General features: G+C 45.5%; 1 protein-coding gene across 1 annotated transcript; it reads right to left on the reverse strand.

The window, feature by feature from the left end:
- Positions 1 to 1,224: 1,224 nt before the first annotated feature.
- wdr75 (WD repeat domain 75) lies at positions 1,225 to 18,701 on the reverse strand. Its single transcript, XM_076030572.1, has 21 exons — positions 18,546 to 18,701; positions 18,175 to 18,304; positions 17,599 to 17,664; positions 17,393 to 17,492; positions 16,636 to 16,760; positions 16,346 to 16,416; positions 16,138 to 16,254; positions 14,900 to 14,988; positions 14,649 to 14,807; positions 13,365 to 13,424; positions 12,283 to 12,398; positions 11,329 to 11,504; positions 10,260 to 10,420; positions 9,109 to 9,289; positions 6,714 to 6,808; positions 6,530 to 6,625; positions 5,340 to 5,509; positions 5,171 to 5,230; positions 4,748 to 4,903; positions 2,483 to 2,580; positions 1,225 to 1,646 (listed from the first exon to the last, which is right to left on the reverse strand). Exons 1-21 carry the CDS (start codon positions 18,629 to 18,631, stop codon positions 1,406 to 1,408), a joined length of 2,553 nt encoding a protein of 850 aa, XP_075886687.1. The 5' UTR covers positions 18,632 to 18,701; the 3' UTR covers positions 1,225 to 1,405.
- Between the last annotated feature and the right edge of the window lie 338 nt (positions 18,702 to 19,039).

Here is a 19,039-nt window from a genome sequence, read left to right on the forward strand (position 1 = left end):
AAGGGAAAAGATAAACCACTTTGAACCTGATAAGGGTGGCACAGCGCAGTGTGGAAATTCAGAAGAGAGCACGACGTTGCGGCGCCGAGCACGTGAGCCAGGACAGAAGCGAAAAAAGCTGATAAAATATATAATTCATTTTTTTTACCCCCCCCCCTCCCCCGCCCCCGCTGACTCTGCTGACTGGTTTCACTACTCCTGCTCAACTGTGAGAGACTTTAAAAAGCCCTGAGAGAGCTTTTCTTTCTCAAAGTTCCCCAGGCACAAGACAATTTGGGCAAGAAAAGAAAAGAAAAAAAGAAAAAAAGAAAAAAAAAAAAAAAAAATTGCACTGTAACCTCTGCATTCTCGTTTCTCTTTCAACATCGATGCCTCACAAGCACGTCCAACTTGCGCGTCAAAGTTCAGCCGCTTATACAAGACGATAAAAGGTCAAGGCGGGTCAAAACGTTGACATTTATAACCCACGACTCAGCAACTTGCGAAACACGGTGAGGCTGAAAAATCAAGGAGCCGAGTCACGTCAAAGCACAGCAGGATTTTGACCCATTTAACTATCAAAATTCAACGCTTTAGTGGGTTCTCCGGGGGGGGAGGGGGGTTAAAGGTAAAAGCAGCGAAAAGAAAAGCTCGTTAAATGGGACGCTACAAATGGTTGCGTAAGAGATTAAAACTTTTCAGTTGGCAGGGATCAGGGTCATTGTAACTTCAGTCTCTTCTGTGCGAGAATCAGGGTTTATCCGACCTCCCAAAGCAAACTCTGAATTTTACCCATTTTAAATGAATTAAATAAAAAAAAAAGAAAATAATAAAGTGAGAGTAGACAACCAGAGAGCATTTTTTTCTTTTTTTTTTTGCTTGAAAATATGCTGGAGAAACTATTATAGGGGTTCACTCGCAGGTGGAAAAAAAAAAACAAAGATCATTTTGCACTCGAGCCTTAAAGTTGTTGTAATATCAAACAATTCAATCAAAAACGTACGTTGGGATCAATATTGCAGCAATTTGATTTTTCTTTTCACAGCACCCGGGCCTGGGTTTGCATGATCTCCCAGTGTCTGTGTGCTTCTCCAGCTTCCTCCCACACTCCAAGAAACACGCACCTTTGCATGTTCAACAATAGTTGATGAAATGAACTCACTGTGAGGTTAATTCATGAAAAAGGAAGAAAAAGACCACAGCAATAGAAATTGCGCCTTGTGAAAAACATTTATTTTAAAAAGCTAGCGGGGGGGGGGGGGGCTTGATGGATTTGATATCGTCATGAATCCAAACCATTATTAAAAAAATAATAATAATAATAATGATAATGATCCGATGACGATAGAGTGTGAACAGTGGTTGCCTAGCTTGTCCCAGTCTGTGTGTGTGGGTGTGTGTGTGTGTGTGGGGGGGGGGGGGTGGTTCAGGAGTGGTGCGGGCCGCTGAGCAGCCAGCTGTAGTCCAGCCTCCTCACCCTCCTCAGCTCCCTGGCCTCGGCCTTGGTCAGCGCCGGGGGACCGGGAGGTCCTGCCCCCCCCTCCCGCTCCCGCTCCCCCTCCCCCGGAGCCTGGCCGGCCCTCGTGACGCCAGGTTCCACTTCCTCTTCGGACTCATCTTCCTCTTTCTCGCTGTCCATTTCCTCCTCGGCGACTTTGTTTTCCTCCCTGGTGACAGAACCGGCAAGACAAAAAAAAATCTGAGCGTGATTCTGCAGATTTCAGAAAATCCAACCATTTTTTCCTCCGATTTTAAACATGATTCAGCGGATTTCAGAAAATCTGACTCCCCCCCTGATTTTAAACATGATTCAGCAGATTTCAGAAAATTTGACTTTTCCCCCCCTCCTTTTAAACGTGACTCTGCAGATTTTAGAAAATCTGACCTTTCTTTCCTCTAATTTTAAACATGGTTCAGCAGATTTAAGAAAATCTGACTCCCCCCTGATTTTAAACATGATTCAGCAGATTTCAGAAAATTTGACTCCCCCCCCCTTTTAAACGTGACTCTGCAGATTTTAGAAAATCTGACCTTTCTTTCCTCTAATTTTAAACATGGTTCAGCAGATTTAAGAAAATCTGTCCTTTTTTCCTGATTTTAAAAATGATTCAGCAGATTTCAGAAAATCCAACCATTTTCCCCCCTGATTTTAAACATGATTCTGCAGATCTCAGAAAATCTGACCTTTTCCCCCTCGTTTTAAACATGATTCTGCAAATTTCAGAAAATCTGACCTTTTTAACCTCTCATTTTAAACACAATTCCGCAGATTTCAGGGAATCTGATCCCCCCCCCCCTCCTCCTCCTCCCCACTCATACACCCAGCCACACTAAGTCATCGAGTCATGTGAAGCCAGAATTCCTGATCTGTTTTGTTTTCGGCCTCGTGACACAATCCTCCCTGTGACCCAGCGAGCTCATTTTCTTCCACTTTCAACGGCGAACAACGCCGCCTTTCTTCCTTTCCTTTTTTTTTTTTTTTTAAATAACCACACGCACTGACCTGTCGTTGTCACCTGCCACCGAGATGAGCAGCGACTGGGCGAAGGTCCAGCAGAGGAAGGAGGTGGAGGGCAGGACGTGGGCCGGGGTCTGCAGCAGCTGGGGGGAGGCGGGAAGGTTTGAATACGTTAGCAAGGCAGCACAGCGACAACGAAGAGGCGGAGATCAGTTTCAACTGTGCAGAGACGGAAACAATGACAACATTCAGGCTGTTGGGTGTCATTCGCACGGCTCCGTGATGTCATAGATCAAAACTCCGGCCATGCAGTTCAAGTAAACTGTGTTTTTCCAAAAGGAAACAGATGAGAACAAAAGTTGCAAAGCTTTGAGTCGCTGGACAATCTTGAGACGACTATTATTCACATATTAGTGGAGAGACAAACATGAGGTGGTCAGGATAAGCGTGCTCACAATGAGGGTTGCTAAATGTTGATCGTTATAAATAAACAATAGCTTGAGATTGATACGCGAGGCTTTGCATTGGGTAAACAGGCAATAGTCACAAACCCGAGGCGGAAATGGTGAAATCTCCCGAGCGAATTGAGCAGGCAGGAAGATCTGGTACGTGCAGAGAATTCAACAACTCAGGACGCTTTGCATGCAATGTCATCAGCTCCCCTTCATTAGGGTGCATGCGAACAGACAAGCTGTAAACTGGAATTCATGGCTTGAATGGAATCATTTCATATAATTCACTTAGAAAATCATGCTGCTGATGTGCAGAAATTCCTAAAGTGCTACTATCTTCTGAACGGCTGAAGCAACTTGGACGCGCTGCTAGCAAGCACCTCCCCCCTGGGCTGTCTGCTGGAGCGGATCAAGGGGCTCAATCAAAGCTGTTGCGTAGTAAAGTTAGAATAGTCGCAGAAGCGGATACACACACACACACACACACAAACAAAAAAGATTTAATGTAAAAAAAAGATGATGAGAGTGACGGTTGAGGATGCAACTTTGGGGTGAAATGGACATAAAAAATATTAATGCAGTGCCTCACTGGGTCAGAAAAGCACACACACCGATACAAAGTGCTTCATAAGGCCAGTACATTATAGAATTACAACATTCCTCAGCAGGTTTCACTGCAGTACAAATACACCTTTTATGAAACTGTCATATACATTCATATGCAACAGTGTTGTGGTATCGGTATGTATCTTAGTAGTACAAGTAGAGTAATCGACCCCGGTATTGGTACCGATAATCTATACTGATATTGGTACAGATACCCGATAGTGGTATTGTTACTGATACCCTATACTGGTATTGGTACAGATACCCTATAACTGGTATTGGTACAGATACCCGATACTGTTATTGGTACAGATACCCGATACTGTTATTGGTACAGATACCCTATAACTGGTATTGGTACAGATACCCTATAACTGGTATTGGTACAGATACCCTATAACTGGTATTGGTACAGATACCCGATACTGTTATTGGTACAGATACCCTATAACTGGTATTGGTACAGATACCCTATAACTGGTATTGGTACAGATACCCTATAACTGGTATTGGTACAGATACCCAATACTGATATTGGTACAGATACCCGATACTGTTATTGGTACAGATACCCTATAACTGGTATTGGTACAGATACTCTATAACTGGTATTGGTACAGATACCCGATGCTGGTATTGTTATCGATACCCGATACTGGTATTGGTACCGATACTGATATTGGCATTGGTGCATCCATAATGATCACAGTAGCGAACATCACATCGAAATATGATTTTTTTTTTTAGTCAAGACGATATTAAAAAAAGGAAAACGGTAAAATCAATTTCCCTCTCGCCACCACCACCTGCTGCAAAGTATGCCTGGAGGCGGTCTCTGCTAGCAGCACGACACACTTATTTCAACACCTCGCAAACACCACGAGCCAGAGTGGAGCAGTGTGCTGCTTTGTGGGCTGCACATGAGGACCAATCTATAGTCGGTTTCGCAGGTTCACTTTTAAGCAGGACTACGAATTGCTGTGTGCAGACGCTTAAAATCTTAAAATTAGCAATAAACTTCTTCTGTTACCCCCACCCCCCCCCCAAAAAAAAATTGAATCGGAATCGATAATCGCCCAGCCCTACATAACACACACACACACACACACACACACACACACACACACACACACACACACACACACACACACACACACACACACACACACACACACACACGGAATATAATAAATGGAACGGGGCCACTTGGCCTGTGTGGCTTCGTGTGTTGTGCGTGTGGAGCGTCACCGACCTCTCTGACAGCCGTGGAGCTCTGTGGCTGAGCCCTCCTGCCACCTGCCACCTGCTGGACTCCCTGCTGCTGCTGCTGCTGCTGCTGCTGCTGACCATGTTTCCCCAGCAGCAGGTGGAACATCGGTGTCATGGCGACGCCGCTGTCGATCGTTAGCTGGTTAAGTGGAAGAAAACCAGAGAGAAAAAAAGATTTTTATTGCGGGAAAAAACCAACACGGTTTTTAACTGGTGCACCCACTTTTTTCCCCTTATGATGAAGTCGCGACCCAAATTTACTCTACAAACATAAAAACGCTAGCCTACTCTCTATCATATCTAGTCAATAAACAATTAAAATGATCGAACTGAACTGCGTGTCCTGCAGAATAGATGCCCAACATTTCCTGCCCGTTGACCCCGGGCCAGGAGTTGAAATCCGCACCTGTTTGCTGGCTGCAATTAGCCGGTCCTCCTCGGCCTTGGTGGTGAACGTCATGAGGTCCTGCAAAACAAAGAGTCACACCACAATGTAGCGCCAGCCTGGGAATGCTGAAGAAGAAGAAGAAGAAGAAGAAGGAGGAGGAGAGCCACGCGGGGGAACTTTGCGTCACCATTTGCGGGGTGAAGAAGTGCAGCTGCGAGCTGTTGAGCCACTGGCTGCTCTCCTCGCAGCTCTGCAGCGTCTCGTCCCGGGGGGCGAAGACGGCGCGGCTCACCGTCCCCGAGCACACGGCCTTCTGGGAGAAGAGCGGCCGAGGTTCGCTGGGCTTGAAGACAAACACTGGGGAAAAAAATAAATAAATCAAGACCAGAGGGAGAGAGAGAGGCTTCAAAATTCTTTCTGTTTTTTTTTTTAAAGTCTAAATCCACTCTTGTTTCTTTAACCACAGGGGCTGTAACTTCTTAATAGCTTAACATCTCATGAGTGACACCGCTAGCATTGTAGCATACTCTATGGACAATTCTATTGCAAATATTAGCATTGCAATTAGCCTAAACTGTGAGAAAACACAGTACACCTCCTTTAAACTCCATTCAGCAGAGTTTCATGCCGTCATCCCATTTGAAATATTGGGAGACTTTGAAATTAGTTTGTGCTTACGGGGATGCCTCAGAATTTTGGACACAGGACCTCATTGCCCAGTTAGCTAACGTGCTGTTTATCAGTGGAGGCCATTTTTAACACATTTCATCCAGTCCTTCTAGTTCAGCAGAGTTAGCTGGTGCTAGGCTAGCGCAAGTCAATGGTTTCTGCTAGCCTGCCAAGAAAAACAATCTCACAGTTCACCTGAGGTAGGTACATTGTAACGTCAGGTAGAATATCGATGTAAATGTAACATTGTTAAATATAAAATGACAATTTTGAGGGACTAGAGTGTCAGCAGCAGTAGTTCTACTTTCGGTAGTTTGCAGTTGGCTATGGCAGTGGCACATAGCATGGCGAGGGACAAGTTTCCCTCGCCATGCGGCACAAGGAGTGGTTTGAATTCTGCTTCGGGAGCCCTGGGGTTGAGAAAGACAATTTAAAGATCGCTTTAATTGGCGGGCTAGCAGAAACCATCGACTTGCGCTAGCCTTAGCACCATGGCACTGCTAAAACTAGAAGCACTGGATGAAACGTGTTGAGGCGGTTTCCCCTGATAAGCAGCACAGTGGCCAAACCTCCAAACCTCCACACTTCCACACTTCGTTCCCGTCGAGTGTCCGCTAATCACGATGCTACTGCTGCTAATCTTGGCCGGCGGAGAAAAACCGGCGACGCAATCACGAGACACCGGTCGCGACGGCGGCGGGGGCGTACGGTTGCTTCCTCCGTCCTCGCTGCAGAAGACGGCCACGTTCTCGGAGAGCGGGTCGGCCAGCAGCAGGCCGGCGTCCATGGAGGTGCTCCACTCCACTGCAGAGGACACCACAGTACAGCGTTAGCCACGGCTTCCCCCACAACCTCACATCTCTTTTGACCCCTGTGCGCCACGCAGCCTTACGGGAGCAGGTGAGGAGGTTCCAGCAGCAGAGCAGGCCGCCGGCCGTCGTGGCCAGCAGATACTTGGAGCAGCTCAGTCGGCCGAAACAAAGAGCCCTGGTGGAGAACAAAGAGAGGGGGTCCTTTACATTTCTCTGCCGGCATAAAATACGACTTCACCCCCCCCCCCCCCACACACACACACACACACACTCCTGACACCACACACATATTTCACAGGATTAGCCAGCGGGGGGGGGGGGGTTCCGTATCGGGGAGTGTGGGACTTGAAATGGGAACAGCCGAGCAACGGCACGAACGGCCCAGACACTGGACTGGGTGACTGGGTGTCTGGGTGTCTGGCTGACCGACGGCCGCCTTGTGCGAGGAAGACGAGTTGCTTCCGCCGACGAGCGAAGGAACAAAAAGACCAAAAACAAAAAAAAACCCTTATATCTTCAGGACAAGCTAGTACTTTCAACAGTACGTCCAGCGTACATTCAAGGAGACGTAACAAGCTTTGTGCCGCCCTACTGTTACATGCGCTACAAAATCTTGCGCAGTGGTTGGGGAAAAAAAAGTTTTTGGCCACCTTGCGCGAGGGCTGCGACGATTCGTCGACAAAAATCGCGGGCAACGAAAAGTCGACAACGAATTCCATTGTCGACAATTGTCGCCAGACGTGTTTTTTTTCTTCTTTTTTTGGGGGGGGGGTTTCTCCAGTGGAGTGAGCCATCTCACTTCATTGCACTGCATTCACTACATTCAGGGCAATGCCACTGCGCCACCCGTTCTGCGCACCGGCTGCAGTGAGTAGCAGGCCATGAATCAGGATCGCTTCTTCTTTGATTCTTTCTTTGAAGTTGAATAAAATGTTGTTGTTTTTTTAATTTCAGTACCCATCTTTCATGCGTTTATCATCATTTGCCACATAATTAAAGCAGCCTCGCGCTAAATTTAATAATTATCCGATTAGCCGACTAATCGTTTCAATAGTCGGTGACTGGCGGACTATTGAAATAGTCGTTAGCTGCAGCCCTGCCTGGTGGTTTGGCGCCAAGAACCACTCTCCGAGTCACCCAGAGTGCACGAACACAGGAACTTAGTTGTCTCACTGTGGCCTATAAACAACGAACAAGCCGATATTCCACGGCAGTAATCGGGATGGAGTGAAATTTCAAGGGTGTCCAGAAACTTAATTTCCTCGCATCCGTCTATCTGATGCCCTCTGCACTACCGCAAAGCATGATGGGTAACCAACGGTGCGGTCGCTGCGGTCCCTCCACCCCGTGAGCAACACTCGTCGACCACGACTGCCATCGGACGCCGTGGGACCAGAGGTCCAGCAGTTAGCCGACCCAGCACCACGCTCCCCCTACAGGTGGGGGTTACATAATGCAGCGCCTGTCCAAACAGCCGAGCGTCAGCGTGGCCCGGGGCTTTGACCCGCGGCTGCCTTTTCATTTCTCCTAAAGGCGCCTCTTTGCGCTTTCAGTTCACGTCACTCACTCATCGTTACGAGAGCAAAAAAAAAAAAAAAAAAAAAATTCTTTTTTTGTGCAATTGTGCAGCAGTTTCTTTTTGTTTTGCGTCCTCGCTGTCCGCTCCGACACCTCCTCAAGTAAGGAAACCACCTTGCTGAGGCCGGGCCAACATTACGAAACTCCCCCCCCCCCCCCCCCCTTTTTTTTTATGTCCACCAGGAACGAATGCTTTGGACTCGTGCCCATGATGGGCAGAAGAAGTTTGTGCGAAAGACTTCTAAGATTGCAAAATAGCAAGAAAAACAACAAAATGAAAACAGCCGGCTGTTTTGTTCCTCTTTTTTCCCCCACCCTTCCAGAGCACCAATTATTATTAGCCATCATTTTCAGCTGCAAAACAAAAAAACGAACCGTCTTTCATCTTTATTGAAAGAAATGAATTTGGATTTTTGTGTGGAATTTTTCCAATCCTCAACATTTCTTTTTTTTAAAGCAGGTTTAGGAACTCTTTTTTTTTTCTTCTTTTAGTATTTTTTCAGGATGCATCAATACCACTTTTTACAGAACCAGTAAAGAACGACTACTTGCATTTTAGTACTCACTACCACAGATAGCGAGTACTTAATAAGGCCATTGCACTTTATAGAATTACTTTGATACTATTGAATACTTTTTTCCTCGTTCTTTTTCTTCTGCACGCTATGGCGACAGCGATAGACCACAACTGTATAAATTAAATTAAAATGATTGAAAAACGAGTGAGTCAGTGGCAGCGGAGGACGTTCAAAATCCAAAACACAGCAACGTATTAATGCAAGCTAGTCGGAAATCGCTACTTTGACCCGTCCGTGTGGTTTGAGGAAGTGCTGCCACCTACTGTTGACACTTCAGACGTGTTACGAGCGTGGACTGAACGCTGACTCGTGCTCTGACCTGATGGCTTTGGGCGGCTGGGACAGCGTGGTCAGGAGCTCCCAGGAGGCCGTGCTCCAGACGGTCACCACCTCCTGGAAGGCCACGGCCAGCAGGGAGCCGTCGGCCGAGAAGCAGCAGCGGCCCGGCGCCAGGCCGTGGTAGGCGCCCACGAAGTCACACGACCAGGAGGGACCCTCGTCTGCCAGGCGGACATGAGAGGGAGGGGGGGGAGGGGGTAGGGGGGGAGAACACGGGATTAGCCAGGAATTAGCCAAGGCGGCGGAGGCTGGCACCAGCTCGAAAAAGCTGCAAAGTCATGGCGCTAACTTCTTGGACCAACCCGGCTCGGCTCATTCAAACCAGCTTCTCACATGGTTTAGAACTCTGGACACAGGACCTCCTTTTCCAAGCTAGCCAAATTGTGCTATATTTCATTTGAGAGCGCTGCAATACGTTTTATTCAATCCTCTCAGCTTAGCAGAGTTAGCTGGTCCTAGGCTAGCACAAATCAACGGTTCCTGCTATTAAAACAATCTTAGAATAAACTTTCCTACCCACAGGACTCCAGTCGCAACCCAAATTTGTTCCACAAAAAATAAAAATGCTAGCCTATTGTGTGTGCTGCAAAATAAATGGCTAACATTTTCCCTATGAATATATATATATTTTTTTAAAATCCCATTAAAAAGATGAGGAGAAACTACCCACCAAGCCCACCAGTTGAGAAATGCTGCCCTGCACTACCAGCGGCAGTGATCTTCTGTTTACTTCTTAGCGCAGCTTGCTACGCTACTAACCAGGTAAACGCTACTAACCAGAGCAAGGTAGAATTCCGTCACTGCTCAGAAAACCAGCCCTTCAACATGCAATGCAACGTAAGGCTAGTTTCATTTCTCGTAGTTTATTTTCATTTATCATTAAGCTGGCCGGCCAGCAGAAACCGCTGACTTGCACTGGCCAAGCACCAGTGACGTCTGCTGAACCAGGAGAACTGGATGAAATTTGTTGAAACGCTCTCCGTTTGCTCCGTGGCATATTTAGCCCTCTGGTTGCAGCGTGCGGCTAAAGCGCGAGCTAGCACTTTGAGCCGACAGCCTGGCTGTGGCGGGCGCTTGAAACTGACTCCTTTAGCCACGAGGAAAGGACGGGGGGCAAGTGAGACGGCTCACCCTGGTCTTGGGCAGGCGGGACCAGCTGCCAGGCTTTGAAGTGGCCTTCCTCGCTGGTGGAGACCAGCACCGCCGTCTGGCTGTCGGCCGCCGCCGGGCAGAATCGCACGTCTGCGATCTGGGCGTCGTGGGGGGCCGAGACGGTGGTGTTGAGCGCAAAACTGTCAACGACACAGAGGGAGGGAGAGAGAGAGAGAGAGGGATAAACACAAAGACATATATAGATAGATATATAGATATAGATAAGATGTATAGATACATAGATAGATAGACGTATAGATACAGACATATAGATAGATAGATATAGATAAATAGACGTATAGATACATAGACATAGAGATAGATATCGATAAATAGATGTATAGATACATAGATATAGATAGATATAGCTAGATAGATATATAGAGACAGATAGATAGATATAGATATAGCTAGATAGATATAGATAAATAGTTGTATAGATACATATATATAGATAGATAGATATAGTATATAGTTATAGATAGATAGATACATACATAGATATAGCTAGAAAGATATAGATATAGATAGATAGATGTACTTTATTGATACCAAATTGGGACACTACGCTGTTACAGCTCTAAAAACTAGAGGTACCTCATACCAGTACCGCTACCAGTGTCGAGTACTCTACTTGGACTCTTGAAATATGTGCCGATACAAGTTGAATATGTATGTATACGATATAATTGGTATAATTTGGTTAAATCTGTGTTTGTACTGCAGTGAAACATGCTGAGGAATGTTGTTCAAATAACAGAACATCTGTGGGAAAATTTGAAAAAAATCAACGTAATTCAATAAAGTGTAGCAGCCTACTGAAAAAGTACTGATATGAAAGTATTTGTAGTCGTTCCGTCAAAAGTGGTACCGGTGCCTCCCCACTAAAAACAATACAAATCTCTCCACGCGATCGACCCAAACGGCCTTGGCGATCGACCGGTACAGCGCGGGATTCGTGACTGGCCTCACGCGGGCTGGACAGGGACGCTCAGAGGGCCGGATGTGGCCGGGGGGGTGCGGGGGGGGGTGTACTAGCGGCCCGCACCTCTGTGTCTGCTGGTCGAAGGCCCACAGCTTCAGATTGAGCTCCAGCTCGGCGTCCTTCTGCTGCCGCTGCTCCACCGTGGCCAGCCAGTTCCCGGGGCCGTCAAAGGCCGCTCTCACCACCTCGAACTGGCTCAGGCCCGCCTCGTGGATGTACTCCTGCTGCACGATGTCCAGCTGTGGAGGGGAGAGAGGCCTCAGACGTTACAAAAAAAAAAAAAAAAAAAAAAAACACAGACAGAAAAGCGGCCGAGCCAGCGGAGCTCCCTTCAAGGACGTCGACCACGCTCGTGTTGTTTCAGCTGCAGGACGGCCGTTGCATAAACGCGTGGGAGGGAGAGGGGGCGCCGTGTGGCGGCGGCGGCAGAGCTCAGACTTTTCTTTGTGTCTGCTGGTTGGACACAACCTTGACACCAAGCGGAACCTTTTCCAAATCTGAAGTCCATCTGACGGAGGGCCAAAAGGAAACACTTGGGAAGGGCGGCCACCAGGTGGCGTCCGAAGGTGTCGGAAAGCTAGCTAGCTTTTGTCGCAATCACACCGGTGTGCTCTGGTAGCTCGAGGATATGGAAGAATAGCTAGCCGGTTAGCTGCCATCTTTGCACCGCCATGTTTCTAGGGAAGCCTGGTGTGGACAATCCAACTGCCGGATTTAGTTTGGTTATTTAGGGCAAAAACCTACGTTCTCAAATAAACCAACGAAGAAGAAGGTAGACGAGGTTTCAAAGATTGTATGCACAGTGTATTGCAGTTCACTGGCAAACTCAGGAGAGGGAGGGTGAGTAAAACAGTGCTGCAATCCACTTGAGGTCGCTGCTTCCTCTCAAAATCTCCAAATACTACAAACTGAACCTTTCACACCTTCAGATTACAAATCTGCCCTCGGCCATCACGTCGGACCTGACGGCAAACTACTCCATGACAGCGAGAAATGGTGCAATCAGCTGAGGCTTACGTTGTAGAGCAGTTTGTCTCTCTGGAGCGAGTAAAACTGCAGATGACCCGGCTTTCCGTTCAGCACCAGGGACCTGCTGCGAGGGTCCACCATCAAATCTGTCTTGACGCTTTCGCCTGCAAACAAAAACGGAGGGGGAGGGGGGGGGGGTGATGACAATTTTCAACTTCATAACAGGTTGCACGGGAAAAAGTGAGAGGTAGACTGTAGATTCACTGTCTAGTTAATATATATGTATATTATGTATATATTTTTTTTTAAATTAAGGGATGATCTTTAAAAGTAATTCAAACATCTTTTCTCATCCGAAAGTGTCACAGTTACAAATAAAGGAATTGTAGCTGTAGTCTTAGAAATGGTCAACCAACCCCTTTAAAAGCAATTCAAAAGGAATTAAAACGATGTTTTGTAATCCTAAAGTGTCACAAAGCAACAAATTAAGTAGCTGTCTTTGAGTTGTGACAGCAAATTAGAATTGCAATACTTTTATTTGTAAAAGATGCAATTCCAGAACCTCCTGTCAAACTGCTCACAACACCGGTGTCCTTATTATGTCATATAAAGGGTCATAATTAAAACAGCACTATATACATTTCTAACAATAAAGTTAAGGAAGTTTGACTTGTGGATGAAACATCAGAATACATCTAAAATCCACTGTAGCATTTACATGTTTGAATGCACGCGACTGTTCTGCCCTGCCAAACACCATAATAATAATGATAATGATAATAATAATAAAAATAATAATGATGATAATAATAATAATAATAATAATAATAATAATAATAATAATAATAATAATAATAATAATGATATGATAATAATAATAATAATAATAATAATATGATAATAATATGATAATAATAATAATAACAATAATAATGATGACAGTTTACAAACAAATACAATAAAACAAAACACACGGTAACAGTAATAATAATTAATAAAATACAATAAAAAATGAAACAATAATAGAAATGGGAATTTAGAACTATTTTGTCCAACAGGTCGATTTACTGCAAAAACAATGTCTGAGCCAAGAACCGATGGTGCTTGTCCAGTCAGGTGTGCGCACTGACCTTTGACCAGGCCCTGGATGACGGCCGACACCTTCACACAGCTCTGGATGATGGTGATCTCTGCCAGGAAGAAAATGATTCAGTCCATACTTTACATTTTACATTTGACGCTCCACCCTCAGAATTAGCATTTTAAATTAAGCTGGAGGCACTGAGCGGGATGTAACAACCACATAGGCGCCTAAGAGCTTGTGCAAAGTAGCCCTGCAGGTGTAGACTCAGTCTGAACTCCTCAACACACTGCTTCTATCCAATACGTTTTGTGGGAACGCACCGATGCCGATAACAGCATTCGAGTATCGGTACTGAGACCAGTGTTGAGTACTCTACTCATACCGCTAAAATATACGACATTTGTATGTGTATGTATATGACAATTTTGTAAAATTTGTGTTTGTTTAGAACCAAAAACTTTTTCTTTTGGGTTTTTATCCCCCAAACTGCAACGTCAGAAAGAAGCATGGATTATTTTTAGACATCGCTCTGCTCTTGGCCAACAGAGTGATTGCGTTGGCTTGGAAAGATGTGGGTAGACCGAGGAAGGGCAGATGGTTTTCAGAATTAACAGCAACTCTGCCCTTAGGAAAGATGACATAAGCAATTAGGGGTGAGACACCAATGTTTGAGAATATGTGGCGCCCCTTTGGAAAGTTTCTCGCCCCTACATCTTCTTTCCGTGTAAGACATAGTGAACGACATCAATGTAAAGGTGGTTGTGTATATTTATTCCCTCTTTCTCTCTCCCTTTTTTTTTTTATAGATTTACTTTTTATTTGATTAATTTCATTTCTTTATTTACTATAGGTATTTTTTGATCGTTTTTTTTTTTAGTCTTTTGTCCTTTTTGCAGCTATGTCTTGTGAGTTCGGTTTGGTTTGGTTTAAGACGTTCGAGTACTTGTTTTATACTGCGTATTACTGTGTTTGAAAATAAATAAAGATATTGTTGGAAAAAAAAAATGTGTTTGTACTGCAGTAAATCTTGATCTAGAAAAACACGCTGAGGAATGCTGTTCAAATAACAGAGCAAAAAAAAAAAAAAAAAATCACAGTAATTCTATGATGTGGAATGGCCTTGTTGAGTACTTGGTATCAGTGAGTACCAAAATGTAAAGTCTCTCTACTCATTCTGTAAAAAAAAAAAAAAAGTGGTATCGGTGCATCCCAACTTATCGGTGCATCCCAACTTATCGGTGCATCACTACGCTTCCCCAACTCGAGGCGATCCACCTGCATCTCCACGTGTTGGTGGCAGAGCTTTAAAGGGTCAATGTCTTTCGCTCACTGTTGTCACTGTGCGAGGTGCAGAACAGCGCTCCGTCCGGCGAGACGGCGACGTGCGTGATGGCGGCTCCCAGGCGGGGCAGGAAGTCCCGCTGGCTCTCCTGGCTGTACTTCCACTGGACGAGCACCGACTCGATGCCTCCGCTCAGCAGGTTGGTCCCTGCGACAGGTGCGGCACCAGTGAGCCGTGCGGGCGGGGACAGAGGGTGGTGGTGGTGGTGGTGGTGGGGGGTTCAGAATAAACGAACCTACCTTCTGGGGTGAAGCAGAGGGTGTTGACGTGGCTGTGGTGCCAGTGCAGGGTTGTGTACGTGTACTCTTTCCTCTGGTGGAAGTTTCTCCTGAGAGGATGGCAGAGGAAGGACACACCAGTCGATCAACGTGAAAACTCACACGCGGAGATCAACGCTGGACATCCGCGGAGGGGTTTCGGCTCACCGATCGTCGACGGAATTTTGTCAATCAACTTTATTTCATACAGTGATTGCGACTCAAAGCGCTTCTCAACAGGGGGAAGGGGGAAGGTTAAAGCATGGAAAAGTGAAACATTAAAAAGAGGTTAAAGAGAGAGAGGAAAAGGAAATTTCATTTTATGTGAAAGCTTTTTTTTTTTTTTTTTTTTTCCTTTTGAGCTCTTTGGTCAGTTTCTGTCTAACTACTTTCCTACACTAGGTGGGAATGGGCCAGGCATACAAGACACATTAGTCTCTCAATGTGAACGTCGGCCTTACAACAGGCCGTCCCACAACACTCAATTTTAGGTTTAAAACCAAGATAAAACCCTATTTTTCTTGGTTTTAAACAATAAAACACCGGACAGAGTGCCAAAAAAAGATAATTATAAAAATAGTAATAAATAAATAAATAAAAATAATTTCAATAACAACCTTGTTAAACGCTAAAGAGAAAAGGTGAGGCTTTCGTTTTCTTTTAAAAATATCCAAGTTTTCCAAATCTGAAGTCGGGCTGACAGAGAGCCAAAAGGAAACGTTTCGCTTGGGAAGGGCGGCCACCAGGTGGCGTCAGCAGCTTTTGTCGCAATCACACTGTAGGGAAGCTACATGACAGGCTGAAAAGATTCAGGGGAATGGGACAATGTGCTCTGGTAGCTCGAGGCTATGGAAGAATAGCTAGCCGGTTAGCTGCCATCTTTGCACCGCCATGTTTCTAGGGAAGCCTGGTGTGGACAATCCAACTGCCGGATTCAGTTTTGGTTATTTAGGGCGAAAACTCACGTCCTCAAATAAACCAACAAAGAAGAAAAAGAAGAAGAAAAAGGTAGACAAGGTTTCCAGAATTGTGTGCGCACTGTATTGTAGTTCACTGACAAACTCAGGAGAGGGAAGGGGAGTAAAAGAGCGCTGCAATCTACTTGAGGTCCCTGCTTCCTCTCAAAATCTCCAAATAGTACAAACTGAACCTTTCACACCTTGAGATTATAAGTCTCAGTTTCAATTTGGCTCTTTTAAATGTGTCATTCCTTGACTGACCATAAGCGGATCTTGCCGTCTGCGTGTCCCGTGGCGATGCAGTCGTCTTTCGGGTGACAGGCCACGCACGTGAATGCGTTCTTAGCTCCCTTCTTGTTGTCCTCCTTGAGGAAAAACCTGATGCCACACCAAGACAAGGACATTAGGCCAACAAAAACAATCTGCAGGGGAAAACCCACAATCTGCCACTGTGGGCTTCATGCATCACCTGTGAGCCTTCTGCTTCCTGAAGAAGAAAACCTCCAGCTGCAACGACTTGGCCGACGCGATAAATTCCCCCTGCGTGAACATTTGAACACGATGCAACACGGATCCTTATTCAAAAACCGTTTTAGTAAGCGAACTAAACTACACCACTCAATTCAATGGTAATGTGTATACACATTTACTTGTTTAGAAATGTCATGTCCCACATCCCCTTTTTTTTTTGATTTGGAAGCTATTAAAATCTCCCTGTGTGTGTGCAACATCTAGTGACGGTGGTGCTGGAGAGTGAACCTGTCTGCCGAAGCCGACTGCCAGTGGGTTCGAACTGACATCCCGGAGCACAGCGGAGAGCTCCCGGGCTTCCAGCAGTTGATCTGAGCTCTGTGGCAGATTTACAGCAACCAGCTGGAAAAACTCTGCAGAGAGAGAGGGAGGTAGGGAGAGAGAGAGAGAGAGGGAGAGAGAGGGCGAGAGAGCGGGAGAGAGAGGGGGGGGGAGATGGGAGAGAGAGAGAGAGAGAGAGAGAGAGAGAGTGGGAGAGAGGGCGAGAGACAGAGGGGGAGAGAGAGAGGGGGGGGGAGAGAGAGAGAGCCATTTCTTATTTTACCCAGTGACCCCTTACCTAGTTTCTAAAAGAAAAAAAAAGGCAGCAGTGTAAACTTCGTGTGAATTTGAAATTTCGTGAATAGAGGATGACACCTAGTGGCCACATGGCATATTACAGCGCAAAGGTTTCAGAGCCTTCTGTGCAGTCGTCCAAATAAATGCATTAATGGCTTGGGGATTTGCAATGTGTGTAAATATTGGCGACTGCACTGAAATAAAACTGCACTTGGAGACTTCAGACTGATTCTTAGCGCAATGGTGTCCAAACCCTTTTTTTTTTTCATTCTCACCGCTACATGACAAGGTGAAATAAGGAACCCCAATTAAGAAACAGCATAGCAATTAAAAACGTTCAATTTTGAAAATGGGCTATGGGTGATAGATAGTCCTGATTTATATTACTTTTTGTAGAGGGATGATGACAGGTACTCGAAGACCCTACCTGATCTTTTGTCCCCTGCAAGGGGAATGATGAGGAAAATGACGCCCAAGTGGTGCTCTGACGCGTAAATGCCGTAAACAGGCTGTCCGACGATGTAGGTCTGAAAGAAAACAACAAGATCGCGCACTGAACAACACCTAAAAACGGCCCAAGAGGTGCCGGCTGTACAGAGAGATATCGAACCAGCCAACTGGGAGGAGCTGTACCTTGATGAGTATGCCGTCTGTGAAGTCCCATAGCCTGACGGTGCCGTCTATTGAGCAAGAATAAGCCTGCACAGTACACACATACAGAGGGAAGACTGGATTAAAAGATTTGACTGGTGATACATTTAAACAGAGGCAACTATCTACAGCGCATCACTGTGGGTACCAAGGACAGCCGCTTGAAGATGACAAGCGTCCTGATTTAAGATCCGGCGTGGTAAATTTTTAAGAAAAACCTGCCTGAGGACGCGATTTGTACGTAGGTCAGGTGGGCTTCCTTAAAAAAAAAAATGGTGCTGCAAGACAACTTTTACACACTGGGCCTTTAAATGTGTATACTGTAGATTAACACAAGACTTTATTGATCATGAAAATGACCAGCAACCGTTGTCTCAACGTCAACATAATGACGCCTTTACAGCGTTATCATCAACACTTGTTTTTTTTTTGTTTTTTTTGTCTGAATATAGTGGCGTCTAATAAACCCAAAGAATCTTTCAATTTAGTAAGATGCTCACGCCGACGTCAAATGTTGGAAGTTGTCGAACAAACCTGGGTTTTTTAATGAATGCGTACCTGCAGATGATTGGTGGGTTTGATGAGCACTCCGGTCACCAGGTCAGTGTGTCCCTGCAGGTTGTGGATGCACTCCTCGGTGGAAGTGCTGTAAACCTTGACACAATCTCCCGAGGTGCACAGCAGCAACCTGTGATGTTTCACATAAAAGACAACTCACATTTAACTAAGGGGGAACTTATTTAGCGATGTGTCAGAAATGAGGTGAAGAAGCAGGAGGGAAAAAAACATCACTAACTCACTAGCTCACTCCTTATGTTGCTAGCAGCGGCTAGCGGTTGAGTTAGCTAACAGCTCGTAGCTAATTAAACGTGCGGTGGTTCTATCCCACTGAGTACCGGAAGAAAATGTCAATAAAAATAAACACTCACTTCGAGTCATTAGTGATGACGGGCGTCCTGAAGTTTAGTTTACTGCCACCTCGGTGAACCACGCGGATATCCCCGTGTTCAACCATGTTTTTGCTGGATTGAACTTTCACCCCCGAGCGTTACAACTTCCGTGTTTTGGGGGTGCTGCACGGGGAGTGCTCTGCCACCTGTCGGTTCGGAAGTCCTATTACGACAAGACTACCCAAAGATTCAGGCATACAAACATGGATGAGTTTCATCTAAATTCTGGAGAGACTTTGAAAAAGTATATTTATTTTAAAAACAGGACATACACCTACTGTCACACCAAAAATATACTGTTACTAGATTTATATGCCACAATAAATGTTTGTATTATGCAATCAACCTCATGCTATTGGAAAATTTCATTTACACACAGCAAGATTCTCCAAATCCCTCCAAACTTTCCCATTATTTCTGGTAGAATGTAAGTTGTACACAAATACATTGAATTTCATACATAATAAGAAAAG

Source organism: Nelusetta ayraudi, unplaced genomic scaffold (assembly GCF_046127955.1).
Source record: "Nelusetta ayraudi isolate G7.1 ecotype Tasmania unplaced genomic scaffold, CSIRO-AGI_Nayr_v1 ptg000028l, whole genome shotgun sequence".
In the NCBI taxonomy this organism is placed as follows: domain Eukaryota; kingdom Metazoa; phylum Chordata; class Actinopteri; order Tetraodontiformes; family Monacanthidae; genus Nelusetta; species Nelusetta ayraudi.